Below are 15175 nucleotides of genomic sequence, written 5' to 3'. Positions count from 1 at the left end.
CACATAGTGGAATCACCCTAACAACATAGTTAGGTGATTGATCAGATCCGTTATAGCCGGCATTGTGGAATGTAATGGGGTAGTCACTTTATTCAGTTCTCTGTAATCCACAGTCATTCACAAGGTGCCGTCAGGCTACTTCACTGGCCATACTGGACAATGTAGGGGCTGTGCATGGGCTAGATGATCTTCACCTTCTCCAGCTGCAATATCTTCTGTCTGATTTCCTCTTGACCTCCTGGGAGGAGGTACTGCCACACCCACACCACCTGGCAGGGGTTAGGCAGTGTCACCACCATGTGATGTGGGTGCCCCCTTGTGGTAGGCTTTACCACACACACCCACAGGTGGAATTCACCCTGGGTCATTGCAATTGTTAACCCTTTTAGCACGTCCACTCCCAAGATGTATTCTGGTATGGGAGATATATACACAGTATAGGCCTTTCAGCGGAAGGCGGCCAATACTCAGTGTCAAGGTTGCCTGCCGTACATGAACAGTTCTGCCTCCATATCTGTCTGTATATCTGTCAGGGTTACAATACAGTAAACTGTAGTCTGCACCCATATCAACCAGTGCCAACATACATTGCATGTTGCAGGGGTGGGGGTGGGTGGGGAGAACCAATATATTGTGAGTTCAACATACGGCCACCAGTCCTCCGGGTCCCCTCTCCTGATTGGGTTCCTTGGCCTGTTCCTCAGTCTAGGACATTAAGCTCCTCCTCCTCAGGGGAATCTAAATAGTCCTAGAGGCATACTGGTCTAGGGCAGTGGTCGGCAAACTGTGGCTCGCGAGCCACATGCGGCTCTTTGGCCCCTTGAATGTGGCTCTTCCACAAAATACCACGTGTGGGCGCGCATGTACAGTGCGATTGAAACTTCATGGCCCATGTGCAGAAGTCAGTATTTTGTGGAAGAGCCACACATGTGGCTCGCGAGCCGCAGTTTGCCGACCACTGGTGGAACTGCCTTTCTTCAGTAGCTTCTGGAAATGCTTTCCTACCAGTAATTGCCTCCACAAGGCCAGCAGCACATCATTAGGCTGCTAATCTATCTTCTCTTTCCTAACCCCTGCAGCCAGCAGGTCCACCCACATTTGCGTGCGAGAGATTTTCACAGGCTCTGTCCCCACCACTTTTCTGGATCCCGAGCCCGTGGTCTTAGGCACCGCCTTATGTACCGTAGGCTTTTGCACAGTGATGGGTTTCGCTATTCCCTTTTCTCATCACTTGACTTTCACATCCCCCAAGCTGGCCATGGCTGTAATTACCTCATGTATACAGTGGTCTACGAAAAGGGTCAAAATAGCTGCCAGCCACCCAAATGCTGCTGGAGGGGCTGCAGCGAGAATCAAGTCTTTCCTACGCATCATAAAATGCTCATCATCAGGACCACAAGTATTCAAGTTAAACATGGCTTGTTTCATGTCCATTTCCTGTATCACTTGCACTAAATCTACATTCATAGTCCATTTACTCATGGTTTCTGGCAATTCTCCGGCATCCTGCCAAATGCTTCGAGATGCCACCATTAACCAATCCATCAGGGAGTGATCTCCCTGTCTGACTCCCAAACAGTGACTGATCTGCAGTCACTGCCGCAAAGAGGGATGGGTCGTTATTGAGGCTAACTTCTCCATCTCGGCTAGAGATAGCTGCCAGCATCTCTCAGTGTTGCAATTTCAAGGCATTAGGAGCAACCAGTCTACCTGCCTGACAACCTTCTACTGGTCTTTGGGGATTGGGTCCATCAAGGGCAACGAAGCCTTCTCTAATGCCTCAACTTGCTCCCAGTCTTCCAAGGCATCAGGACCACTGCTACCAGATACCATAAACCAGTCAGAGGCCACATGTCCTCCAATGGGATAGATGGGGTACTTACCCCAGAATCCTGCCCACTACTACACCAAGTTCCTCAGCCAGGGACTTGACCCTTCTGGGTGCAGGAAATTGGAAGAACACTCAGGTGCAAGCAGACAAGTGGGACATGCTTTATTACAACAAAACAGCCAACAACTGGCTGGTCAGTGGAAACTTAGGTACAAGCTCAAACAAAAGAGGCTTTTTGCCAAATAGTAACATCAGTATTTGGGTTATAGAAAGGCACGCCTGTGCAGTGTATACAGTAAGATTGCTGTGTCCTTGCTCAGATTGGTCTTGAACATCCGGCGTACTCTGGACAGGGCCCCCACACCAGGTTATATAAGTTGTCAATCATTATTTATTCAAATAGGTTTTCAATCCCTTTCTCTCTCTTTTCTCCTTCTGGTTCCCCTGTGATGCAAATGTTGTTATTCTTTATCTTGTCCTAGACATCCCCTAAACTACTCTCATTTTTTAAAATTCTTTTTTCTGTTCTGATTGGGAGTTTTCTGTTACCTCTTATTCTGAAATGCCGATTCAATCCTCTGCTTCATACAACCTACTGCTTATTCCTTCTGGTGTATTCTTAATATGCTTACTATCTCTTTTTTTTAAGTTCCCAATGAGTTCATTCATTCTTTCTCTAAGTTCCTTGAGCATCCTTATAACCATTGTTTTGAATTCTGTATCTGTTATATTGCTTGCCTCCATTTTATTTAGTTGTTTTTTGGGGGGAATTTCTCTTGTTCTTTAATTTGAGGCATTTTTGTCTCCTAATTTTGGCTGCCTCTCTGTAGTTGTTTCTGTGTATTAGGTAAATTTTCTATGTCCCCAGTCTTGGTATAGTTTTTTATAGTAGGTATTTTATGGGGCTCACTAACACAGTCTCCCTTATTACCCAAGCAAGGTACTACAGGAATGCCCTTTGTGTGGATTATGTGAGCCTTCCTGTTGTAATTGAATCTTGATTGCTATGTATCTGTGCACATTTATGTGTGGGGTCGACCCTCAGCTGGCTGACTGTGAGGATTGATTCCCAGCACAGTATACAAGCTGCTGTGTGGATGCTGACCACATGAAGTGAAATTTGCTCCAGCAGGGTCTGGTGCCTACCAAAATCTTCCTTGAGAAGCTAATTGGGTCCTGCTCTAATGTGGTTCTGGGATCTCATGGGAGGGACTCTGGTGCAGGTCAATGTCAGATGCTGCCTTTGTCAGATCTTGAACTACCTGTTTGGAGCTATAAAGGGATACGCAATTTATGGGTGTCTTGGTGTGCATAGGAGTGGCTAAGGTGCCCACCAAGACCAGCTTCCACCTGTATTAAGCCTAGGGAGTCAGGTCAGCAAAAGGCCCACAGCAACCTGAGATCTGCCTCCACTTGCCTTTGCCTGCCAGCTGCCTGTTCGTATCAATCACTGAAAGAACCTCTGGCAGTATATGAGTTTCATGAGGTAGTTTCTCAGTGAGTCACCAGGTTAGCAGAAGTTCTGTTCACCAGATTGATACAGATTCAAATTTGTTGCCAGTGCTGGGACACAGCAAAAGTTACAGGGTACACCAAGGCCAGCAGCCACATGCCAGGTGCCCAAAGACCTTTGTGATGGGGTGGTGGGGTCTCAGGGAGTTCTTGGCAGAGTTCATTAGGCCCAAATAGACCAAGATTTGGCCTTGTGTAAAGATGGCCCTGCACAGGAACAGTGGCTTTAGTTGGGCAGGCGAGGGAAAAATGGCCCCTAACCTAGAGCCACACAATTCAGTCTGTCCCCAATTCTGGTTGGACCTTCTCAAGAGCACTAAGCTCTGCAGGGCAGGACTTCCAGGAGTCAAGGAGGTAGGGTTAGTGGATTTCTCATGGGAAGGCAGGACTGATCAGGCTCTCAGGAATAGTGGGGGAGAGAAACCCCAGAGCCACATAACTCAGTCTCTCAGTCTCTGATACCCCCTGAGTCCACCTGGACCTCAACACCACTGTCCAGGTAGCTCACTAATCCACAGAGTATGAGCTTTGCAGGGTAGGGCCACAGGGAGTTGGGAGAATGGGGCTATTACATTCATCAGGCTGATGCCTTATGGAGGGAAGTGCTCAACCCAAGAAAGATGGTATCTGTGGGCAGTGTGGGAGAGGGACTCAGCACAGGTACTCTGGCAGTTGTCCCTTCAAGCTGTCTTCCCAGAGCCACATAATCCAATCTCTCTTCACACAATTCTAGTCCACTTCAAGCTGTCCTCCTTTTTCAGAACCCAAGGTGAGTGGCTACCAATGAGGTTTTGTGCACTGGCCCTTTAAGAAGGCAGGAGGGTTTCTAGCAGAATTTGTCTCTCTCTGGCAGACAGAATCCATGCTGATTTTCACAGCCAGATGTTATGTGAGCGCCTCCTCCAGGCTCTGATGTTCTGGTCTGGGGAGCCCGCTGTGGGGTTAAAACCCCAAGCTTCTCAGGAGTAAACCTTTGCAGCTAAGATATCCCTCCAGATTCTCAGCTGCTGCATGTGGGTGCAGGGCCAGCCCTTTTTGCATCTCCAACCTTCCTACCAATCAAAATGTGGCTTCTTCTATAAATCCTTGGTGATAAAAGTACAACTCAGCTCATCTTCATTTGACTATTTAGGTTGATTAGTCTATATTTTAGTTATAATTCCAGGTTGGTTCTGGGAGGAGATGAGTGTAACTTCAACATACTCTGCTGCCATCTTGGATTCTCCCAGGTGGCAGAGAATTTCATCCCCAGGCCTTGAGATCTAATCAAGTTTGCCTAGAAAGATATTAAAACGGCCCTGGCCAGTTTTTCTCAGTGGTTAGAGTGTCTACAGACTCAAGGGTAATGGTTTCAATTCCAGTCAAGGGCACGTACCTTGATTGCAGGCTTAATCCCTGACCCCAGGACTGGGTGCATGCAGGAGGCAACCAATCAATATGTCTCTCTCACATTGATGTTTCTGTCTCTCTCTCTCCCCCTCCCTTCCACTCTCTCTAAAAATCAATGGAAAAAAATATCCTTGGGTGAGGATTAACAAAAAATAAAAAGAAAAACATTAAAACTTATTGTTGACTGTGGGGCAAAAGTCTAATGGCCACCATAACAAGAAGGTATCTTCAGACCAAAAGATGAAGCAAGCAACTTCATAGAAAATAACAGAATTACAAGGTAATTTACTTACAGGAAGATTGGGCCAGAGTGGACAGATGACCCAGCAATTTTTCTTAAGTTATTATTCACTACCAGACTCCTATTACAGTACTTCTTTTATAGTATAACTCAGGTATAATGATTGACAAGACAAAGAGACAAAGAATGCAATAGTTTCAGGGGGCATCCCTCCTGGTGGTCTTATGATAAATGATTGCTTATAATTGATACTCTTACCTAATTGATACTCTTACCAGTTTGATATTTATCTCAGTTGTCAGGCCATTCTGGCTGTTTCTAAAAAAAATATTTAAGGCTACATTTTAAGGAACACAGACCAACATCAACTAGAAGGTTTGCTAAGGACAGTGAAGTTGGTCACAAAGATCACAGCATGAAACTTAAAATGAAATCTGGACACAGAGAGAGAATTAGTTTTGTTCATATATACATGTATACACTTAAGAACCAGTAACTCCTTTTACTTTCCATCCACCACCACTCCTTTTTAAACAGAAATGTCTGTGACCCATGCCTGTCCCTCCACTGTGTGCTGGGAATGTTGGGTGGGTAGTTTCTTCAGTATCATGGGTCTATAGATGAGGAAGAATTGTGCTTAAAAGCTGTATTTAAATAGTTATCGCCTAGTAAGTCGGTTTGGCTCAGTGAATAGAGCGTCGGCCTGTGAACTGAAGGGTCCCAGGTTTGATTCTGGTCAAGGGCACATGCCTGGGTTGCAGGCTCGATACCCAGTTGGGGGCGTGCAGGAGGCAGCCGATCAATGATCCTCTCTCATCATTGATGTTTCTATCTCTTTCTCCCTCTCCCTTCCTCTCTGAAATCAATAAAAAATATGTTAAAAAAATAAATAGTTATCACTAGGAAACTCATTCTCACCTGACTTTGAGGAGTTAGATGATGAGATCTTGGACTTTGAGGTGATGAGATAATGATATTTAGATTTAGATGATGATGTTGGTTCACAAACTGGCCCCTCTACATGGAGGGCAAGAAGAGATGGAAGAAATAAGTAGACTACTCCAGATAGATAGGTGGCAGGTTTAATAAACAAGGCAACGTATTTGAAAACCAGAAGACTCACTTCCACCTGCCAGAATCTATATAGAGAATATACCTAGGCTCAGTCAAATATACCATCCAGATTGTCTCAACAATACCTATCTCTCTCATGGTTGCATCCTTGGAACAGCTCCCACTGTGGGAACAGTTGGCTGAGTGCACAGTCCAAGGACAGGGGAGGGGTAAGGAACCTTCAATTGCTGAAGTCCAGCTCAGTGATCAACTGGAGGTCATGTCCTATTGATGACCTCCACCAACAGATGAGAATTTGTATTTTGTGTTGATACTGTAATAGGTAGAGACTTGGGAACCTTGAGATATAGTGAATAATCTTGCATTTAGGAAGGATACTAGTTATTAGAGGACAGAGGTTGGACCCCGCTTCCCCTTGACCCATAAGTTCCTGCTGCTGAGTTGAGGAGACACTTGTATGAAGAGATATCCTCTCCTTGATTATGTCATGCTGTATTGCACTAGTGAGTTTCAGAAAGAGATATCATTACCCTTCATGGGCCTGACCTAGTCATAGAAGATGGTATAGATGACTACATCAGATCTTGAAAACAAGTTGGCAATATTTGGTGACATTATGTAAGCAACTGACCTCTGATGAACTAGTGCATATTCCTGGGTCTACCTCATAACTTCCTGATGACTCTGTCACCAAACTGGGGTCCTGTGGGTAGAGGGAACCTATGTACCTTCTGCTTCCCCTATTAGCCTGGGGACTCCCAGTGCGGACTGCCTTCTTGGACCTGACACCAGCTTCTGCAGCTTCCGATGTGGCGCAAGGCCATCTGAGTCCAGATCAGTGCACTCCACCGACCCCCAGGAGGCGGTTTCCCAGCTGCCCTTGCGTGGTGGCCAAGGTGCTGTCCGCTCCATCTGATGGCGAACGCTGGGGTGGGGGGTGCAGTTCCAGGCTGGTGGGCAGCCTACGCCCTGGCTGTGGCCCTTCTCTGGCTGTGCCCACTACTGCTGCACGCCCAATCTGCGGGGACCACCGCCCAATCTGCGGGGACCACCGCCCAGCCTGCGGGGACCACCGCCCAGCCCACGAGGACCACTCAGGCCGGGGCTGGTGAGTGGGCAACTAGGGCAAGGGAGCCCAGGTCGCCCACTTTGACATGTCCCACCCTCAACAGCAGCCAAGGGGGTTGGGCTCTAAGGTCCCTGGGTTTCTGCGGAACATACGCGGTGGGGCCATGGAGGGAGGGAGATGCAGGGGAGACCAAGGTGCCCCCTCTGCCCTGCAGCTCTTTCCCACTAGATTTCAGTATCCTAGGCCAGGAGTAGAGGTCCTGCACTAGCCTGTCTCTGTCAGCCCCCCACAGCCTCTTCATTTTAAGAATGGGAAGTGCTACTTCAAGAGGGGGGTTATCAAGCAAAGTATGTATCATTTGGCCTCAGGCTCCCTAGAATATTGTACTGAGGTGGGAGGTGTGCAAACAGGTCATTATCAGTAGCCCTGAGCAAACAGCATCCCTCTGTAAGTCCTCAGTTTCTGGGACTTCAAACAGTTGTGTATTAGTTAAGTGAAATCGGTCTGGGGAAGGACCTGGGGAAATGCCACTGCCCAGCCTGGACCTCCTCACTGCTATTCTGATCTGTACCTACCTGGCTGCCCCCCCTCCTCCTTTGCCCCCTCCTCCAGACCCACAAGCTGCTTCCTTAATGCTGTCATCTCCAGTGAAGCCAGGTGGCCTTTGTCACATAGGCCATGTCACTTCACTCTGGGTTTATGGAGGCAGCAAGGCTGTGCCTCAAGACTGGGACTATCTCCACAGTGTGTGGGAGGCCCGTGGTGACTGGGAAGATCTTTGGTGGCAAGAATGCATCTGACCAGCGGTGGCCATGGCAGGCCAGCCTGCTCTACCATGGCAAGCACATCTGTGGAGCAGCCCTCATCAGTGCCTTCTGGGTGATCTCAGCTGCCCACTGTTTCCAAAAGTGAGTCTTCCCACAGGGGTGCAGCTGCTGGGGGGTGGGAAGGGAGGGAGCACAAAATGGCCAGAAAAGAAGAGGGTAAAGGAGGTTGCAGCTTTTTTTTCTTCTAGGCTTTGTTCTGGGATAGTTTGCTGCCACCAGGTGTCTCTGGGTGCTGTTGCAGTCCTCTCTACCTGGAATACCATCACTGTTCACCACCTGACTCTAGTCTTCTGACTGTCTTGAGTCATTTCTCCTAGGACAGAGGATAATTGCCTCATCTCTCCTCATGGGGATGTTCTTTTCACCCCCCTCTTCATATTGTGATAACATATACCAAGATGGCGTGGTTGTCTCAGCTACATTATTTTTAAGTAGCTAAATGGAAATTGGCTCTAATTATGATTATCAGTAAATACTGGAAAACAGACTTTAGTTCCAAAATAATTGCCTCCAGTTCATTCTTTATTTTTCCTAAACTTTAGGAATCTAAATCCTGTTTCAACTCAAGGTGGACTCTGGTTTCTATATGTTGCCCAGCTCTAGATAGCCCCATAAGATTCCAATGTGCCTCAGTTTCCTCTTGTGCAAATGGTAGTTGGTGTGTAGTGTCCCTTGCCACATCCTGGCACAGGCTTCATGCTGTAAGTCAGAGTGACAGTACCAAGGCTGGGGGTGGGGAGCATCAGTCAGGGCCCATTGTGAACAAGTATTTTGCCCTCTTGTCTGAAGGCTGGCTCCAGCACAACTGCCTGAAACTTCCCTGGGTCCTGACTACTTGCACACTTGGCAGTTCCTCTCTAGAGGTGTGCTAAGACTCTGCACACCTAACTAGAACTCAGCTCTTTCTTTCACCTCTGTAGAACTATGTGCCTAAGAATAGCTGTTGTCACCACTGTCCTCACAGACCAGAGTGAGGAATAAAGAAGATGGTCTCTGTTCCGGGAGATGGGTGCAGTTAGGAGAGTGGACTGCTCCTCAGGTGTATCCTGGGTTTATTTTGTGCCCAGAGGGAGTGATAAAGTCATCATGCTCCATGTCAGGAAGACAAGGCTGCTGGTGTCAGCTGGCTTTGAGACCCCACTTCTATTCATTTATTCAGCACACATGGGTGCCAGACCCCATGTGAAGCCCACTGTGGGTGATGTAGAGATGCAAGGCTCCACTTGAAACTTCTCATCCTATAAGAAAAGTAAGACACAGTCCACCTACTGTGATACAGGGTAGAGAGTCCATAATGTGTGAGAGGGTAGATGCTGAGCAAGTGTCAAGAGAGGTGCTGTAGATCTCATCAGATGTTGGGCCTTATGGAAGAAGGATTCAGGCATGGGGAGTCTGGGTAGGGGACAACACAAGCAGGACACCACACACTCCTCTATTGGCTCCACAAAAACTTGTTGAGTGCCTGTCACCAGATGGGGATCAGCCTTTAGAGAAATTGGTGTGTGTGTGGACTGGGAAGGAAGAGGATGAATCATTCTAGGATGGGAAATGGGGTCTTTGATATTCACTCCTGGGTATGGGACCTTACAAGGGTTCTGGTCAAAGTTGGGAATGAGCCAAGTCTCCTCTCCTCAAAAATGAAGGGGTATAACTTCATGTTTCCAGCACTAAGATTCTCTGCTCCTTTGATTCTGGGACATGCTGGGAAAGCCATCAGTAACTTTCAAAGGATAAATGTCCTGAGGCTGTGGACAGCAATCAAACCACCTCAAGAGAATGTTAGGAAGGGAGGAGAAAGAGACCACTGGAATAATGGTGGGCTCTAATTACTAACCAGTGGGTGGGGAAAGCAGTCAGAGTAAGGGTGCTGGTCCAGCACCCAGAGGAGATGGGTGATAATGGAGCCTCTCCACAATAGGTCCCATGAGCCATCAGACTACAAGATCCTGCTAGGGTACCATAAGCTACAGCATCCCACCGAGCACAGCCTGCAGATGACGGTATATCGAGTCATCGTCCACGATGATTTTAATAAGCGCTACATCATGGGGAGTGACATCGCATTATTGCAACTACATTGGTCTGTGAATTTTACTTCCCATGTCCTCCCTGCCTGCCTCCCAGAGCCTAATGCAACGTTGCCCCCTCATACCTCTTGCTGGATAACTGGCTGGGGAATGATCACTGAGGAAGGTGAGTAGGATAGGGGAGATGAGGAGAGTGAGGCTGAGGAGGAGGGGGGTGCAGTGGCCACCATGGGGCCCTGACAGCATGTCCTAAAACTTCAAGTTTTCTTTAGTTCGTTGTTCAAAAAAATCTGAGTATCTCTAACTTTTGGAAGCAGGAACTTGGGGTGTTTTTCGACTTGAGCCATTCAGGATTCCACCCTGACTCCCAGGTCCTCCTTGGGTCAGGCTCCTTCAGAGCTTGCTTTGTCAAACACCTCTTGAAATCCTACTGCCACAGAAGGTACTTGGGCAGCAGTCAGGAAATGAAGCAGGCCTGCTCTCTGGTATGGGTGGTGGAATTGGACATTTATAGCTTTTACCTCTGTGAACTTCACTTCTCTTTATTCTAACTGAAGTAAAAGTTGCCCATTCTGCCTGCTTGCTGGGCTTGTATATTTTTAGATGGAGAAAAGAGAAATGTTGGGCAAAGATTTTTGCACAGGGATGAATGCTTTTGTTTTAAACATAACATTGAGTGAAAAAATAGGATGTAAATTTGGCAAAACATCTCATGAAGGCATTGGGGACAGGACTTTCTTTGCTGTGCAGGCCAGTGCCAGTATCCCTGCTCCTGTCCACTTCCAACATTTCCAAAGACACCCTCCTGGGATGGACTCATTAAGAACCACTGGCATACCAAACAAGATTCTCCAAGCTGGTCAGAGGATGGGAGTTGGGGAATGAAGTGAAGTGAGCTGCCACCAGGACAGGGAGCAGCTGCCATCAAAGAGGGACTCAATTGTCTTTCTCCCTCCACTCCATCCACCCCCAGACTGCAGTTGCTGGTCTGGGCTGCCCCTGAGAACATGTGAGGGCCGTACACAACTCATACTCTATAGGAGTGCTCGGTCACTGTAACACTGTGCTGCCTCATGAGAACACCAGGTCAGATCTGTGAGCAGTATCTGGAAATAGAATCTACAGGAAAGGTGTCCACAAACCAGATGCTCCTTGAGGCAAGGCCATGTTTTATTTGTCATACCACCTAACCCCATCTAGCATCTTCTAGGTATATCACTGCTACTCCTTGACCAAGCCAGGACTCATAGCTTCCACCCTCTGTGCCTCTACTTCTGGCCCCACATAGCAGCCAGATTAATTGTTCTTAAAATCTAAGTAGACCCTTCAGTGGTTTCCCAGTATGATTAGAATAAAATCCAAACTTCACAACCTGGTGAGGAGGCCTTGCTTGCCCTGGATCCTGCTATGACTGTGTCTAATTTTTTTCACCCCCATAACAACCACACTGACCTCCATCCTGGTCCTTCCAACTGTATGCTGCTCACTTTTGCTCTCTTGTCTGCCTTGAACATTTCCGCGCCCCCCCCCCACCGCTCTTTACACATCCTCTGAGAGGCTTCCTCAATCCTCTTAGCCAGAATGGTGACCTCTTCTTCAGCAGACAGGTTAGAGAGGCAGCTGGCTTCTTCCCCAGGCTCCACCTCATATCTGACCAAACTATCACTCCCCTGCAGAGTTCCTGCCTCCACCTTCACAACTGCAGGAGGGAGAGGTTGGCATCATAGACAACGAGGTCTGTAAAATTTATTTCCAATCGCCAAACACCAGTAAATACTCTCTACATGAGGATATGCTGTGTGCCGGGGACCTCATTACTGGAAAGTCCATCTGCCGAGTAAGTAAGACCAGCTCCATATCTTCAGTCGGGGCTATCTCTCCTCTCCTGTGGCATCTGTTCTCTCTCTCTCTCTCTCTCTCTCTCTCTCTCTCTCTCTCTCCTCAGCCTCTGGTTTTTTATTTCTTACCCACCCCAGTTAGAAGTGTCAGAGCCAAAGGACAGAAGCCACTATAGAGTCCACTCCATCTGTTTTCTTCATTTTTTAAAAGAGCTTTGTTGAAGTACAGCATTCATAGGAAAGGGCACCATTTATAAGTGTGCCATCTGATGCATTTTAGAAACTGATACACTCCTGGAACCAGCACCCAAAGGGTCCTCCTTATATCCCTATCTTGTCATTAACTCCCCCCAGCTAACCCTGGCCTGGCTTCTTAAGCACCATAAAAAAGTGTCAGGACTTCTATACATGGAATCATACAGGACACATTCTCATTGGGTCTCTTTCAGTCATTGTTATGTTTGTAAGATTTATTCATCTTGTGTGTAGTTTATATTATCTTATTGCTGAATAGTGTTCCACTGTGTGAATATAGTATCACTTTATTTATCCATTCTAGTGTTGGTGGCATTTAGGTAGTTTCCACATGAGACCATTACAAATAGCACTCTGTGAACATCCTAGTGCATGTATATTGGTGCACATGGGTTCACACTTTGGTTGGGTATAACCTGGGAGCAGAATTACTGAGCCATATAATAGGTACATGTTCCTCTTATAAATGCTGTAGGGCAGATTTCCAACCTGTGTGTACCAATTAGACTCCTACAGCAGGTAAAAGTTCAGGTTGCTCTACATTGCCACCAGTACTTTATGTGGTCCACAATTTTTATTTTAAACATTGCACGTGATTTTTAATTTGCATTTCTCTAGTGAATGATGAAGATAAGCATTTTTTATATGTGTATTGCCTTTTTGTACAGTATATATTCAAGTTTTTTGCCATTAGTTCTATGGGATCTTCTGTCTTTCCTATTGAATTGGCTATTATGGATTTATGTATTATGAATGTCTTCTCTCATTCTGTGCAATCTTTCAATTTTATGGTGGAGAAACTGAGGCTCAGAGAGGGAAGTAGATAGTCCAATGCAAGGTAGTGAGACCACAGTCAAACTTGGAGAAGCCATGCCCTCCTTTGGAACTGTGGCCACTACAGGCTTCCTCCTACAGTCTTCTCTCCCTCTCTTGCACCTTCTTTCCAGCTCTTTCTCTCTCTCCCTGGCCATCTCCAAACAGCTCAGATATATACTGCCATGATTCCCACCTTAAAACACCTTATGTGCATCTTCTCTCCTCCCCCAACCCCCTGCCCACTGTCCTGATTCTCAGACCACTGTCCCAGCAGGGCTCACCACAGGGCTGTTGGCACTTGCCGTCTCTTGCTTACACATTTCTCCTTCTCACCTCAGCCCATTCCATGAAGCTTTTGTGCCCCCCCCCTCTCTCTCATAGCGCTGCTATCCAACATCAGACCTCCTTCCCCTGTGGTGCTCAGCAGCATACCTTAGTGCTTCCCTCCGACTTCAAGGGTGGCTCTTCCTGTGTCTCATGCTCTCCTCCTCTTTCTGACCTCCACACACCAAGGAGCCACCACTCAGCACTCATTCTGGCTTCTTGTATTGCTCCATTTTTGTTTTTTAGATGGAGATAAAGGGTTAGATATTGCCAGTCCTGGGCCTAACCATTTCTTGTCTGTCTCCATAAACCTTTCTGCTACAGTAGTGTCCTGACTGGTCTCCCTCTGCTGATTCATGCCCTGCTACTGGCTGTGCTCACCCAGTCTCAGAACCATCCTACCATTCTTTTAGAATCTGTATCAGGTCACATCACTTCCCTGCTGAGTGTCATTTAGTGTTCTCTACACACACACACACACACACACACACACACACACACACACACACACCACTCATGAGGGCTGGCCCTTCCACTGCTCAACCTCCCCCACACCAAGCACAGTGGCTACCTCTGCCTGCACCTCGCAGAGCCAGGCCTTGCTCATTCCTCCAGTCTTAGTTCAGAGAAGCTCTCTGATGGCCCAGTTAGAGCAGCCCTTTTCTATCCACTGGATGCTTTTGTTCCACATCTTGCATCTGAATATATGTGATATATTGTCTGTGTCTGTGTTGTATGCCACCTCTCTATGTCCTGTGTATGCAGGGTGCTCAGTCATGTTTATTCAACAGAAGGCTGGAGGGGTACTGTGTTTCTTTGGTTCCCACTTTTTGGCCTATAAGATAAAAGCATTATGCCTACCTGCCTTGAAGTCTTGCACTTGAGCCCCCAGAATTCTTCTAGAAGGCCAGTGGTTCTCAACCTTCTGACCCTTTAAATATAGTTCCTCATGTTGTGACCCAACCATAAAATTATTTTCGTTGCTACTTCATAACTGTAATGTTGCTACTGTTATGAATCGTAATGTAAATATGCAGGATGGTCTTAGGCAACCCCTGTGAAAGGGTCGTTCGACCGCCAAAGGGGTCGCGACCCACAGGTTGAGAACTGCTGTCTTAGGCTGTCCTGTAATTCCAACCACCCTCCCGCCTGGGCATGGGCATCCCCTCTTTTCCTCTGAGCATATCTAACAGATTAGCATTTTCTAAAGAAGCTCAACTAAGAAATTGAGGAAAAACTAGAGACCTTAATAAGGCAAAATCAAAGGCACAGGTGGGTTCGGTACCTGGCTGAGGATTTAGCCAGAGGTCTGCAGGCCAGGCCCCCAGGCCTGCCATAAGCTTCCCCTTGGAACCTCAGATGATACCTTCTCCCACATAGAGCTGGGAGGGCAAGAGGGCTGCCAGAGGTCTCCATGAGCATTCATATATATATATATATATATAATATTTTTTATTGATATCAGAGAGGAAGGGAGAAGGAGAGAGAGATAGAAACATCAATGATGAGAGAGAATCATTGATTGGCTGCCTCCTGCACACCTCACACTGGGGATCGATCCCGCAATGCAGGCATGTGCCCTGACCAGGAATTGAATCTTGACCTCCTGGTTCAGGTTGTTGCTCAACCATTGAGCCACACCAGCTGGGCTCCATGTGTATTCTTATAGGTCTACTAGAGGCCTGGTGCACAAAATTTGTGCACGGGATGGGGGTCCCCTCAGCCCAGCCTACACCCTCCCCAATCCGGGACCCTTCGGGGATGTCCAGCTGCTGGTTTAGACCCTATCCCTGGATCATCCCTTGGACATCTCTTTCACAATCCTGGACTGCTGGCTCCTAATTGCTCACCTGCCTGCCTGCCTGGTCACCCCTAACTGCCCCCCGTTGCTGGCCAGGTTGCCCCCAACTGCCCCCTCCCTGCTGGCCTGGTCGCTCCTAACTGCCCCCCCTGCCAGCCTGGTCACCCCTAA

General features: G+C 47.5%; 2 protein-coding genes across 2 annotated transcripts in view; both read left to right on the top strand.

Annotated features, from left to right (window-relative positions):
* The first annotated feature begins 7794 nt into the window (after nucleotides 1–7794).
* On the top strand, nucleotides 7795–10983 carry LOC106725885 (serine protease 40-like). The gene is made up of 3 exons (XM_014538641.1): nucleotides 7795–8024; nucleotides 9862–10011; nucleotides 10944–10983. The coding sequence occupies exons 1-3, from the start codon at nucleotides 7795–7797 to the stop codon at nucleotides 10981–10983; spliced, it is 420 nt and encodes a 139-aa protein (XP_014394127.1).
* A 673-nt stretch (nucleotides 10984–11656) lies between these two features.
* The window catches only part of LOC102241321 (serine protease 40), a 4723-nt gene continuing 1204 nt past the window's right edge, over nucleotides 11657–15175 (top strand). Inside the window, exon 1 of the mRNA XM_014538642.1 lies at nucleotides 11657–11807. Within this exon, the coding sequence (XP_014394128.1) occupies nucleotides 11763–11807 (45 nt within the window). The 5' untranslated portion in view covers nucleotides 11657–11762. The remainder of the gene's footprint in view (nucleotides 11808–15175) is intronic.

The sequence above is a fragment of the Myotis brandtii genome, unplaced genomic scaffold (genome assembly GCF_000412655.1).
Source record: "Myotis brandtii unplaced genomic scaffold, ASM41265v1 scaffold195, whole genome shotgun sequence".
In the NCBI taxonomy this organism is placed as follows: domain Eukaryota; kingdom Metazoa; phylum Chordata; class Mammalia; order Chiroptera; family Vespertilionidae; genus Myotis; species Myotis brandtii.
This window is presented reverse-complemented; position numbering and strand designations above follow the sequence as displayed.